Source organism: Amphiura filiformis, chromosome 17 (genome assembly GCF_039555335.1).
Source record: "Amphiura filiformis chromosome 17, Afil_fr2py, whole genome shotgun sequence".
Classification (NCBI taxonomy): domain Eukaryota; kingdom Metazoa; phylum Echinodermata; class Ophiuroidea; order Amphilepidida; family Amphiuridae; genus Amphiura; species Amphiura filiformis.
The window spans coordinates 9,128,861-9,143,433 of record NC_092644.1 but is presented as its reverse complement, the minus strand read 5'-3'; the positions used below and the strand labels follow the sequence as shown (position 1 = coordinate 9,143,433).

The 14,573-nt window shown below is 37.8% G+C and overlaps 1 protein-coding gene across 1 annotated transcript in view; it reads left to right on the top strand.

Moving 5' to 3' along the window:
- Positions 1–14,573, top strand: part of LOC140138368 (hemicentin-1-like) — a 177,172-nt gene that overhangs the window by 136,313 nt on the left and 26,286 nt on the right. The window contains 11 exon segments of the mRNA XM_072160275.1: positions 196–318; positions 321–467; positions 821–1,011; positions 2,214–2,295; positions 3,138–3,269; positions 3,452–3,584; positions 4,069–4,255; positions 6,592–6,673; positions 7,149–7,251; positions 9,997–10,163; positions 13,414–13,583. Coding sequence (XP_072016376.1) covers positions 196–318; positions 321–467; positions 821–1,011; positions 2,214–2,295; positions 3,138–3,269; positions 3,452–3,584; positions 4,069–4,255; positions 6,592–6,673; positions 7,149–7,251; positions 9,997–10,163; positions 13,414–13,583 — 1,517 coding nt within the window.

Genomic DNA, 14,573 nt, shown 5'->3' with positions numbered 1-14,573 from the left:
TGTGGTATTTAGTTCCCAGGAAGTGAGTTTTGCCTGAGGCAATTTGTGGTTAAATGTCGATCCCTAAGAGTTATTACCGTCCATTTGGTAGAAAAATGAAGTGAGACATGATCAATTCTGTTCAGGCAGTAAAACCTAATGTCAAATTATACAATGCCTACCTAATTCATTTCTGTTTATGCTTATTTCATCTAGTTGCCCCTTCCATTGCTATCAAGCGTAAAACGTACACAGTGATTGAAGATCAAGCGGTCACCCTCAATTGCGAAGCTACAGGTGTACCTGAACCAATCATACGTTGGATGAAGAACGGTCAAGAACTACCCGCAATACGGCAGGGTACAACGCCCTAGATAATGGCGACTTGGTCATTCCTGTCGTGAGGAATGAAGACGCAGGAATGTTTCTATGTCTGGCGCATAATCCAGTTGATATCGTGCAGGGACAGAGAATACTGGAAGTACAAGGTCAGTGTCATGTTTATGTAATCATCATATAAGGGCTATAATTGCAGTCAGTTTGGCCATATCCAATCCATCCCTATTTAGATATGTTTTCTGGGGAGCCATTAAGATCAGGTACCCTATTTTGGTAGCCTTCTGTTTAAGCAGTAACTTATAAACCTTTCCATGTAGTTCATTAGGGAATGAAAGGAATAATCACATGCCTTTCACTAGGATTTGAACCTCTGACCTCTGGAGTTGAAACTGTAGTTTGTAAGGATGACCTGAGCTTACTAATATGGTTTATGATAGGTTGATTAGGGAACTGTGCAATGCAAATAATTAACTGTCATCTTCTATGAACTATTACATTACAGTACCACCTACAATACCAGTTGCTCTGCAGCCTGATGTTGCAACTCCAGTGAGCAGTGATGTGAGACTTCCATGTCCAGTACAAGGGTTTCCACTACCAACAGTGACTTGGCATAAAGATGGCCAAGAAGTTGCAACAGATACAAGACACAGTGTACTTGATGATGGAACGCTACTCATTCAAAGAGTACAGGTGTGTGTCTTTTTTGTTCTTTTTGTTTCTTAACCCCAACACCCTGGTGACTTGGCATAAAGATGGCCAAGAAGTTGCAACAGATACAAGACACAGTGCACTCAAAGAGTACAGGTATGTGTCTTTTTTGTTCTTTTTTTGTGTGTCGTAACCCCAATGCCCTGGAGATGTTTTGCAGGGCTGTCAACTTTTTGGAATTGCTTGGCGTGACACAGAGGCGTACCGGGATTTGCTGATTCCAATGTTCATTTTGAACTATGATTATTTGAGCCACAGCGCCCGAAAATGTGAAAAGCGGGGGAGGGGGGGTAGGAACAGCAAATTATTCATGACGATGTGTGAGATTTTACTCATTTTCCAGCTTTTTGCGTGAGATTTACTATCTAGGCGTGAGATTATACTACCTTACCGTGAGAAAGTGACCCAATGCGTGAGACTCGCGCCCAATGCGTGAGAGTTGACAGCCCTGAGTTTTGGCAAATGGGAAGGAACTAAGAAAGGAAAGAAGTAGGGGAGAAAGAAGATGAAGAGAAGAGTTTTTTGTCCGGATCAGTTTTGAACCATGGACCGTCGGATGTGTTTTTGTGTGTATATGTGTTTGTTTTTGCCAGCAAACGAGTACACACACTCGCACTTCACATTCAAACCGTGGACCACCCTGCAATGGGGGACCGTCCTCGGTTTCTGGAGGTCTGCAAACGACCGCAAATGCACATATAATGTATTCACGAAATACAACCTCTATCGGTATATAAGAAATAACGTCCGCAGTTGCTAGGTTAAATTCCATACACACAAAAATACACAAACAAAATGGTGGAAAACGTCCTTGGTATGTCGATTGAGTACGGATTCAGATGACCACGTTTTTGCATGGTCCTCAACAGCGTCCACGTTTGAAGGCGATTACATGTGGGGGTTTATGCAGTAGTGTAGCCAGGAGGGGGGTCTTAGTGTCCCCTGGCAAGAAAAATTGAGAAGGTAAAGAAAAAGAGAAAGGAACCTGTTTCCTCCCAAAATTCATCCCAATCATGGGCCAAAATAGTGTACAATTTTTGCCCAATACTCAGTGCGCATAAAGACTTTACATATGTGACACAACCTGGTCCATGAAGGCCAAAGGAGGCATTTTTAGAAATCACTTAACTCTGTTTATTGATGATAACAATAATATATCTGTCTGCGGTATTTACCTTTTATAGGAATCTGATTCTGGGATGTATGTGTGTACAGCATTTAATATGGTGGGCAGAGATTCCAGAGAGTTACGACTTACTATTCAAGGTAAAAATATACACATATCTGTATTAATGAAACTTAATTAACACGCCATTGTCCTTGGCGATAATGTAAAAAAGTTAAAAAAAATAAATTTGTGTCAACTTGGTGGGCAAAGCCCTTCATTATTAGCCTACATGTAGTATTGACCTTAATACTGTTTTCAAAATTTGTGATTAGTTGTTTGGTTATCAAAAACTTCCTTCACCCAATGGAATTTGGGGAGCTGCACAGATAATTGGTGGGTGTTACAAACTAAGTGCGGATAGGTGTGCGCCGGGGTCATGCTTAGTTGATGCTATCTGATTGTGATGGTTCACCATGGCAGCAAAATTACAGCACTGTGAATGCTCAGAGGTCTGGGAAATGGCGCTATATAAATCCAAAATTTATTTAAATTTTTTTTTTTTATTGCATATGGGTATGTATGCATGGTGGTTAAGACTCTCCTCAAAATAATACCATATTAAAGTTCAAGTTTATTTGTTTTTATCTCAATTCACATCAATGTTATAAAAATGGAAAATGCAAGATAAAGAATACATTATGATATTACTTGGATAAACATTAAGAATATGAAAAGTGAAGATGTCGCGAAGACGCAGTGCGTGAAGCTTGTGGCACCCAATCTGAACAAGATGGAGATTTAACTTACACTACAATATTAAGGGTATACGATGTATTGTTGGTCGAAGCAGCAGAAAAAAAAGTAGTTAACAGCATCTCTAAGCCCAAAAATAGGTGCCACACACCCACACCCATTTGAGTACCTGCCTGGGGCATCACCAATTCTTATGGGTTATTTGCAATATGTAACATTAATTGTCAATATTGTGCATTTCTTCCAGTATCTCCCAGATTCATTGCCTTCCCTAATGACATTGAATTAGCAGCTAATGATCGCTTGGAATTGGTATGTGAAGCTTTGGGTGTGCCTGCACCTGATATACAGTGGTTTCACAATGGCACCGCTATTCACAGTAAGTCATGCAAAGCTCATGGTTTTTTTTATAGTTATTAATTTAGAGAATAAATGATATGAATGAATTTTTTGTATTATCCTCTACTGTTTGATAGATGATTATTTTGTTGAAAAGTGGATGCTGGCACAGCAGTATTAACAACTCAAAAACTTGACATAATTTATTTTAATTTTGTACAGGCCCACCGACCATAAATGGTTTAAGTGAACTTGTGATTGAGAATGTGAATAAGGCAGATGGCGGTATATACAAATGCGTCGCTCTGAATTCTGTCGGCAGTAAACCAGCACATGCTTCTGTAAACATCAGGGTAAGGTGATCGATGTAAAGAACTTATGATTCAGAACATAAAATTACATTCAAAGATAAGTGTTATTAACACTGACACCTTTTAACGCCTTTATCGCAATATTAGGTTAACATTTAACACTTCAGTATACCAATTTTAAGATTTGTGTTACACTTTCACACTAGAAATCCCATCGACATTGGTCTATGTTTTGAAGGAAAAAAATTCCTTAGACAAAGGTCTGCTACACGCAAAAAAACATAGTCAATTAACTAATTTTAAACCATACATCATAATTTAATGCATAGATAATCCTTTTGGTAAAATAAATAACCCTTAGAAAGGGTTGGGCAGCTTGAGCCACACACCTCATCAGAAAATAATTCAATAATTCAATATTGGGGGTTATCCCCCCATCCCCCGGGATCTACGCCTATGCCCCCTCCCTCCCCCACACCCGTGGCGCTGCCACTGTTAATTGATCTTGGTGTCTTCTGAATCCACAGTGCCTCCTCGTATTGTAAGACCTCCCAATGGTGGCAGAGTCAAGATGGCAGAAGTTAAAGTATTAGATTGTGTGGCAGAAGGTGACCCAGTACCACAAATAGTATGGATGAAGTATGGCAGACAAGTAGCACTGAATAACAGGGTGACACAAGCACAGAATGGATCACTTATTATCTATGGTACAGTGGTGAGTAAAATATCATATTTTGAAATTTGAAATGAGGATGTTAGGATGTATCATCTTGCATGCTACTTCAGGGCTAATAAAGTCTTACTCATTAATTCTTGAGTGTCAGTGGTATAGATCTCCAGCCCATACTATATTATCTGTAATAAACGCCCTGTTTATTGAAGGTGAATAAACACCCATTTATTGAAGGTGAATAAACTCCCCGTTTATTTTTTTAAATCAGGTTAAATTTCCCGATAGTGCTCCTGTAGAAAGCAGGGATTTACGGCTATACTAATATAGCATTATGGCGACGCCTATGGAAAATATCATTTTTGTGGTAAATACATCAAAATTACACCCGTAAGTGCATCATCAAGCAACAATCTGGTGAAATTCTACCATAATTAGGCAATGGAGTCATAATAGGTTTTGTCCATGCAATTTAGCAATCATCACTGACAGGACTGACAACTGATGCAGTTTTAAGCTTACTCACACGATATAACATGGAAATGTTTGCATTTTTGTCAATTTTTCACAGACAAATTGGAGGGGGCATTTATTACAGGGGGAGCGTTTATTACAAACAAAACAGTATTTGAAAATCATTCCCTATGAAGTTCACATGTGCAAAAGTACATTTTTGTTTTTTATGTATCTTTGTATTTTAAACAAGGTGCACACTGCATTTATAAAAGCCTTTAGGGTAAAAAGCATGCAAGTGAAAGAACACACACTATACACAGGGACTATACACAGTTAGAACCTGAGGGGGTACTCAAGTTTTGGGAAGGACTTGCCTCTGAGAATCTAAAACTGGACCCGTATCGTCAGCCTACTACGCTAATTGCCCAAGTAATTTTATGAACAAATTATAAAATATGGTTCAAGTGTGCCTTTAAACATATTTATTCACCAATCTTTGCTCAAGAACAAATAATGATACAAATTAAAGGGGATTATCAGAAATAATTAGGGTGATTACGTAACTAATGCAAGCTTGAACCACGTTATGTAATTTGTTCTCAAAATTACAAAAAGTAGCGTAGTAGGCTGGCGATATTTGTTCCAATTTCCATTCCTGAGATGTCTCCAAAATTTATTTTGAAATTTGGGCTCCAGTTAGGTGAAATTAGGACAATTTTTTTTTTTAATTTGAAAAATAACTCATTTTTATACCAAATTTGACCTAGGGGGCATTTTTTATACCAGAGGACCAAAAGAGGACCAAAAGTGGGACCCATATTTGCATTACACCCCCATATAGTAATTTTGTACTGGAGGTGTAGGTCTGTAAATGAAGATAAGGTTAAGATTAGAATGAAAGTTCATCTGTGTTGGTAGTAAACATAGTTTAGTGGTTTAAACCTTTGATCACAACACAAAAATTTGCGTACCTGGAATTTTCAGTCGACACTTCGACTTTCATCAGCAGACTGGCAACCCAAATAAGGTTAAGATCTTTTGGGTTGCCAGTATGCTGATGAAAGTCAAGTGTCAACTGAAAATTCCAGGTATGCAAATTTTTGTGTTGTGATCAAAGGTTTAAACCACTAAACTATAAGGATAAGATCTTCATAAATATTGTAGTCTTAATTTGGTTCAAAAATTGTTCCATTCAACCCATGCACACAGTGGATTTGTTTGAAGGGTTAAATAATTGAAAAGGTGAGTGATTTCAATTTCATTTTAAAATCAGGCTTTTCTGTTTGTATATTTGTATTTGTGAAATATTTGTATCCTTTTCTCTTATGCAATATACTTAGGCCAAAAAAAAAGAAGATGTTTGCTTGCCCTCAACCGACCGACCCTTATTTTGGAAATCGGAAGAAAGGTTTTTTTCTATTTACTGTACAAAAGAATACCAACCCTATTTTTGGAAATTCCTGAAAAAGTTTTTTTTTCTTTTCAAATTTTGCATTCTGAAGATGTAAAAAAAAAATGCATTTTAGAGCTTGTGTTCAACATTTTAGTTGTTTTCTAATGTTAGTTGATTCATTTTGACACCAAAATTGTCTGATTTTTCATATTTTGAGCCTTAATTAATACAAACATTAGAGTTTCCTAGTAATTAAAAAAAAAAAAATCCCGACCGACCAACCCAATTGTTAAAATTCAATTGAGGGCAAGCAAACAATTTTTTTTCTTGGCCTTATTGGTTTATTCCATTTAAAATCCACACTCCCCCTTCGGAAGATTTTGGATATATCTTCCACAGGGGGAGTATGAATTTCAAATGGAATGAACACATTAGGCAGCTCCATTTGAAACTTACTCTGCCTCAGTGGAAGAATCAATTTTTGATTTTGCACTTTAGTGATTACTTTTGTTCTTGATATGTCTTGTTTCAGCCTGAGGATACCGGCGAGTATATGTGTAAAGCACTGAATGCAATTGGAGATACATTTGTGACCACTGAACTTAGAGTACAAAGTAGGTAGCAATTAAACAGTGGCTTTTAACGTGTTTAATTTTGGTGAACATAGTTTGAGTCTTATAAGTAATATGATCAAAACTGGGGATTTGATGTGCTGCAAATTCAGGCTCTTGGGTATCACAGATTTGAGGTGTAAATTAAAAACAAGACATGCTTGAGAGAAGTTCAAATGTTCTTTAAAAAATGCAAATTTTTCATTGTTTTTAACAAATATTTGAACATTTTTGAGAATTTAACAGATTTATCCTAATCTTAAACAAAAATTATTTCAAAATCCAAAAAAAGTTAATATCATTTTTGTCAAATTTGGTGTTTTTTTAGCGTAATTTTTCTGAGACCCAGCGCCATATCCCCGCCAATCCAAAATTGAGAAACCCCTAGGTTATCAATAGATATCTTGGAATGATTTTTTTACTTTTCCTTGAAAGCCAAGTTTCATTACTAAGATTGTGCTATTATTTGATCACCTAGGTGCACCATTGTTTGTTGTGGAACCTGAAGACACCATTCAAGATGAAGGCAGTACCATCAGATTACATTGTGTAGCTGCAGGAGAACCTCAACCTACTATTAGGTAAAGTGTAGGGTGTGTGGGGGTGTAGGAGGTGGGGTGTGCAGGGATAGGGGTGAGTGTGTAGAACCTGAAGACACCATTCAAGATGAAGGCAGTACCGTCAGATTACATTGTGTGGCTGCAGGAGAACCTCAACCTGTGGGTGTGGGGTGGGTGTGTAGGAGGTGGTGTATGTAGGGGTGGGGTGGGTGTGTAGGGGTGGGGGTGAGTGTAGTAGAACCTGAAGACACCATTCAAGATGAAGGCAGTACCATCAGATTACATTGTGTGGCTGCAGGAGAGCCTCAACCTACTATTAGGTAAAGTGTAGGGGGGTGTTGGGGTGGGTGTGTAGGAGGTGGGAAGTGTAGTGATAGGGGTGAATGTGTAGAACCTGAAGACACCATTCAAGATGAAGGCAGTACCATCAGATTACATTGTGTAGCTGCTGGAGAACCTCAACCTAATATTAGGTAAAGTGTAGGGTGTGTGGGGGTGTAGGAGGTGGGGTGTGCAGGGATAGGGGTGAGTGTGTAGAACCTGAAGATGCTGTTCAAGATGAAGGCAGTACCATCAGATTACATTGTGTAGCTGCTGGAGAACCTCAACCTACTATTAGGTGAAGTGTATAGGGGTGTGTAGGGGTGGGTGTGTATAGGGGTGGGGGTGAGTGTGTAGTAGAACCTGAAGACACCATTCAAGATTAAAGCAGTACCATCAGATTACATTGTGTGGCTGCAGGAGAGCCTCAACCTACTATTAGGTAAAGTGTGGGGGTGGGTGTGTATGAGGTGGGGTGTGTAGTGATAGGGGTGAGTGTGTAGAACCTGAAGACACCATTCAAGATGAAGGCAGTACCATCAGATTACATTGTGTAGCTGCTGGAGAACCTCAACCTACTATTAGGTAAAGTGTAGGGGGTGTGGGGTGGGTGTGTAGGAGGTGGGGTGTGTAGTGATAGGGGTGAGTGTGTAGAACCTGAAGACACCATTCAAGATGAAGGCAGTACCATCAGATTACATTGTGTAGCTGCTGGAGAACCTCAACCTACTATTAGGTAAAGTGTAGGGGTGCGTAGGAGGTGGAGTGTGTAGTAGTGGGGGTGAATGTGTAGTAGAACCTGAAGACACTATTCAAGATGAAGGCAGTACCATCAGATTACATTGTGTAGCTGCAGGAGAACCTCAACCTACTATTAGGTAAAGTGTAGGGTGTGTGGGGGTGTAGGAGGTGGGGTGTGCAGGGATAGGGGTGAGTGTGTAGAACCTGAAGACACCATTCAAGATGAAGGCAGTACCATCAGATTACATTGTGTAGCTGCTGGAGAACCTCAACCTAATATTAGGTAAAGTGTAGGGTGTGTGGGGGTGTAGGAGGTGGGGTGTGCAGGGATAGGGGTGAGTGTGTAGAACCTGAAGATGCTGTTCAAGATGAAGGCAGTACCGTCAGATTACATTGAGTGGCTGCAGGAGAACCTCAACCTGTGGGTGTGGGGTGGGTGTGTAGGAGGTGGTGTATGTAGGGGTGAGGTGAGTGTGTAGTAGGACCTGAAGATGCTGTTCAAGATGAAGGCAGTACCATCAGATTATATTGTGTAGCTGCTGGAGAACCTCAACCTACTATTAGGTGAAGTGTAGGGGTGTGTAGGAGGGTGTGTGTGTAGGGGTGGGGTGAGTGTGTAGTAAAACCTGAAGATGCTGTTCAAGATTAAATCAGTACCATCAGATTACATTGTGTGGCTGCAGGAGAACCTCAACCTACTATTAGGTAAAGTGTAGGGGTGTGTTGGGGTGGGGTGTGTAGGAGGTCAAGTGTGTAGCGGTAGGGGTGAGTGTGTAGTAGAACCTGAATTCAAGATGAAGGCAGTACCATCAGATTACATTTTGTAGCTGCAGGAGGTTGTGTGGGTGGGTGGTTGTGAGTGCATGGGGGAAGAGCACTTGTGGATATCATGCTCATGCAAAAGCTGTAAAAAGCTTTAAAAAAGGGATTCGATGAGGTGTCAAAGTATCATAAATCTGAAATAAAAAAGGAGACATATGTTTAACAGGACTTCATATGTAAAATGGTAAAATAATGGTTGTTTTCAATATCTTAGCTAGCCACCCTAGGAGGGGGAAATTAAATGATGCCTTTTAGTAAACCAGATTTGCAAAACAAGGCCATAGCAACACATATTTGAAATCTTTGAACCCCCAATGGGCTGTAGAAGACTGGTAATTATGTCAAATTATAGGACAGGCAAGTTTATTCAAATGATGGGCAAACCTCAATTTCTAGCTAAGACCTGGGTGTTTTCTGCTATTTTGGGAGTAAAGTGTGACCAAAATACTTGTTTAGGGTTTTATAGATGACCCAGTTAATACTTATGTGCCATTTTAAAAGTTCATGATTATACTGTAAATGGCCCCTGGATTTGCATATTAAGCATTCTATGTGCATGCTTGTATGTGTGCATAAATTTTCTCTATTTTACAAAAAATAGTTTTAGTCATCATAGTTTACCCATAATTTAGATTGGTTTATTTCAATCTTTATAGGTGAAGTACTTGAATTGATAACATATTTTTCTAACCAAAACATCTATAGCGACTACTCAATGCCAGAAGTGGGTAAGTGCAATAGCTGCCCTGTGAATATTTGGCAATTTACACACAGTACTCATCTACACATATGCATGGCAGCTATTGTACTTACCCACTTCTGGCACTGAGCAGTCAATAACAACATGTCAATAATTGTGTTTTTGTTATTCTAATGTTGTAGATGGCACAAAGATGGTTTCCCTGTCGTCCCAAGAGGGCGTATTACAATTCTATCCAACGACACACTGATGATTGTCGCTGCTAATGTTGATGACAGCGGCACCTACTCATGCTTCGCTACAAACAATATCGATGCTATGCAGATCTCTATCGTAGTTGCAGTACGAGGTAAGCTTTAAAATTAATACCAATGTTTTAAAAAAGCTTGCAAGTATTATTCAAAAAAGACGACAAGTATTTGTTATCAAATGTTTTGTCTACCCGTTTGTTTTGCATGAAATAAACAATGACCTTTTGTCTTGAGCATGGGAAACTTATATGTTTGTTTGTGTATTTTTGTTACTTTTTTTCAAAAGATGAAGTTTTAAGGATGCATGATAGTAAACTGCATGACACATGTGATGTTATTTTGACTAGCATGTTTATTTATCTATTAAATGTTATTGATCTTCTACTGGGCTATTCTGGTTGAAATCCATACACCCCCTATGGAAGACATGACATTAATCTTCAACACAGGGGGTGTAGATTTCAAATGGAGTCACCCATTTAGGTAACCCCACTTGAATTGCACACTCCCTGTGTGGAAGATCAAGGTCATGTCTTCCACAGGGGGTGTATGGATTTCAACTGGAATAGACCATTGTTACTGTAGAAGTGGTAATTTTCAGCACTACGCCAATTGGAACTTTTTACTTGCTCTTAAATTTGTGATTCTATTATATTTGTACATTGTTATTTATGCGGTAACTGTTTTGGTGCAAAATGTGCACAAATAAATATAGTGCAAGAATTTACACATTTACAGTATATTATGGAGTATTCTAGTGTCGGTATACAATTTTTGAGACACAGATCAAGATGGAAGTTGAGAAGATAAAAAAGTCAATATTTTTCTTTTTGCGGTAGATTATTAAATAAAAATGTCACTTAAAGTGGTATTTCGTGATTTTAGCATCCCCTTTTTATAGTATGGTTCAACAGATATCCACAAAAAAAACTTGTTTACAAAATGTCTTTTGCTACGAACATTGCATAAATTTGTGAGTTATGCGTAATTGTACGTATTGCGGTGTCCCATAGGCTTTTGTCAAAGAAAGTCGTTGTCAAAGAACCAAATCTGCAAGAAATCTTATGCACGCAGACATCATGTAGGTTTCTTAGGCATGGTATAAAAATCCAACATTTTTGGAGTAAATTGGGCGGATGAGGCTGTGAAGTGTTGACTACTTAAGGGCTGGGGTATGAACGTTTGGACAGTATTTATTTTGGGACATTAGAGCACATCAAACATATCAAATTGCATTCTGAATATGAAGAATGTCATTCTGATATCAAATAATTTTGATTTTTGAAATTCGCAATTTAATACACATTTTATGGCAAATCATTAAAATTGATATTTTTGATATTTAACAGTACTTGAAGTAAACTTTATAAATCTGATGATTTATACTTAAAGTGTATGTAGGTGGGATGAAAAGCCGACGATTAATTGAAAATTTTGACCTTTCGTATTGAAGATATGGATTTTTTTCCCAAAACACACACAAAAATTAGTTCATTTTGGGAAAAAATCCATATCTTCAATATGAAAGGTCAAAATTTTCAATTGACCGTCGGCTTTTCCTCCCTGCTACATACACTTTAAGAATATATCATTAGATTTATATAATTTACTTCGAGGACTGTTATATATCAAAAATTGAAAAATATCAAATTTTTATAATTTGTCATAAAATTTGTATTATATTGTGATTTTTAAAAAATGAAAATTATTTGATATCAGAAAGACATGCTTCGTATTCAGAATGCAATTTGATAGGTCTGAGGTGCTCTCATGTCCCACAAAAAATACTGTCGAAACGCATAATAAACGCTCATTTTGGATCCTTAATGTTCAATGTTTTCAGAATCTTTATATTGTTTGATAGTTTGTTTCATATTTTGCATTGTTGATGATGTTTGTTATGAATAATTATATTAACTTTATTCACAGAAATGCACGATTCTGTGATGAAGTAATGCTTGTGAAGTTGTGGTACAGCTATCCCAATTTCTGTTAGATAAACATTAAATGAAATTTGTACCATTGATTCAAAGAAAAGATGAAAATACAGGGCACAAAATGAGAATGAAATAACAAGCTACTGGTTTCTGTACCCCATGGTGTAGAAACATACTTTTGGACTAGTCCAGTTGAAATTCATACACCTCCTATGGAAAACACGACCTTTATCTTCACAGAGGGAGTGTGAATTTCAAATGGGGTTACTTGAATGGGTAACTTCATTTGAAATTTACACCCCTGTGCAGGGTTGCCAAACCCGCGATTTGGTAGCCCAATTGGGCAACTTGTGAAGATTTTCCCCGCGACTTTTGACAATTTCCTGTCCCATAGAAACCAATGGTTAAGAAAAAATTTGGGCGACTTTTCAACTTTGGCTCCCCATGACTTCGATAGTTTCCTGCCCCAAAACCAATGGTAAAGAGAAAAATTGGGCGACTTTTCGATTTTTTGACCCGCGATTCGGGTTGAAATCTTTTGGCAACCCTGCCCCTGTGTGTGAGATAAAGGTCATGTCTTTCATAGGGGGTACATGGATTTCAAATAAACTCCTCAAAAAAGTTTGGAAACTTTCAAAAATGGCTGTATATCAGTTTCTGATCTTTCTAACAATATAAGCATGGTGATTTTCTTTTAAACATTTTAGCGCTCTGCATTGATTTGATAATCAATGCTGCAAAATGGGCTGTTCTAAGTTTAGAACAGCCCATTTTGCAGAAGTGATTATAAAGTCAATGCAGAATGTTTAAAAAATGTTTAAAAAGAAAATCACCATGCTTATATTGTTAGAAAGATCAGAAACTGGTTGTACACCCTATACTGTGGATGGTCAATAGGATAAAATACGTCTACGATTATACGCCCAACCTTGGACGTCCAAGATGCACTCTTGAACTTTCAAGATGCAATCTTGGATGTCGAAAGTTAAAAATATAATCTTAAGCATTTTTAGCCTAGCGACCATCCATACTATATGACCGAATGATTGTGCACCTATGGTCTTCTAATTTCTGGATTGGCCCTCTGTATCTGAGTATATGAATCAATTATGACTTTTAGATATGAGGCAGAGTGGATGCACTGCGTGGATGATGTCATAAGGGATATTGTCTCACCATCGTTCAAGGGAACACTCGATTTGCATGCTCACACTGACAACGGTCTTCGATCCGCGCAGTGCATATCCACTGCGCATATTACCTAAATGTCATGAATTTGTTTGAAATTGACATAGCTTGATCCCAATGACTAACATGAACCTTGATTTGCATATTATTGTTATGTTCTCTATGTAAATTGTAATGTCATTATTATCATCTTGGTGATCATCGTTTTTGTCCTCGCCATCAGTCCACGGCAAGTGGTCGGATTGGGAGCAATGGGGAGCATGTAGTAAGACCTGCGGCAAAGGCACGCAGAGACGCACACGTCATTGCAACGATCCCCCGCCGGCCAACAATGGACGGCAGTGTGCTGGCGGGCGCATGAGACTAGAGAATGCGAGGCTACCGTGTGTCCTAGTAAGTCGTTGATATCCGTTGCTATGGTTACTGCATAATGTGTGTATATATTATAATGAGCAGCACATAATGCACATGAATCATCTCCATGAGCGACACGTAGATATCTAATGAATTGTTTGTAGTATACACTTAGTACTTGGTAGCAAGTAGTGTAGTTACTGTGGTTATTTTCTGGACTGACTAATTTTGTAGTAACTAATTTTTTACAAGAATTAATTACTTAGAGGACATGATTAACAAGTTGAATATTACAAAGATATCATTACTTTTTGTGTCCATTATGCTGGTTAAAATATCCTAAGCAACCCAACAACATGTAGCAGACTTAATTTGTTGAGACCTATGACCATAATGCATAACACTTATCGTATGTGCAAAAGTTCCCGTATGTTACGGGTTGTCTCTTTAAAGGCTTAATGTATGATTTCCTTCAAATTTTAAATTTGTCATTATATACTCAAAATGCTGAAATAATACTAGTAATAATTATCGGGAATGGTTTCTGTCAATTTTGACCTGAAATAACGAGGTAAATTGAAAGAAACACTGCTTGTTATTTTGGCCGTTTAACACGCAGTTCTATGGGAGGACATAAAGTCATAATTCTTTGAATTATGACTTTATGTCGAACTTTGCTCTGTTTACCTACAAACACAAGAAATTTGGCTGATTCCAATTAGGTGCAAGTTGTGACATGTGTAAACATTACAAATATGCCAAAAAATCAGGTTTGAAAAAATTAACCAAATTCATATTATAAGATCGTACATTATGACTTTAATATTAATAACTATAACACTGAACTGAAAACCTGGTTGTTGCTTAATTATTGTATATCTTAGTATGAAAAAAAATTATTGGCTAAAAGTGAATTTTACATAACATTTCTTGTTCTTTTAATTTCCAATTTTTAATGAAAGAATTTAAGTATTTTTAGTGGAACATGAGAGCACATCAGACATATTGAATTGAATTCTGAATACGAGG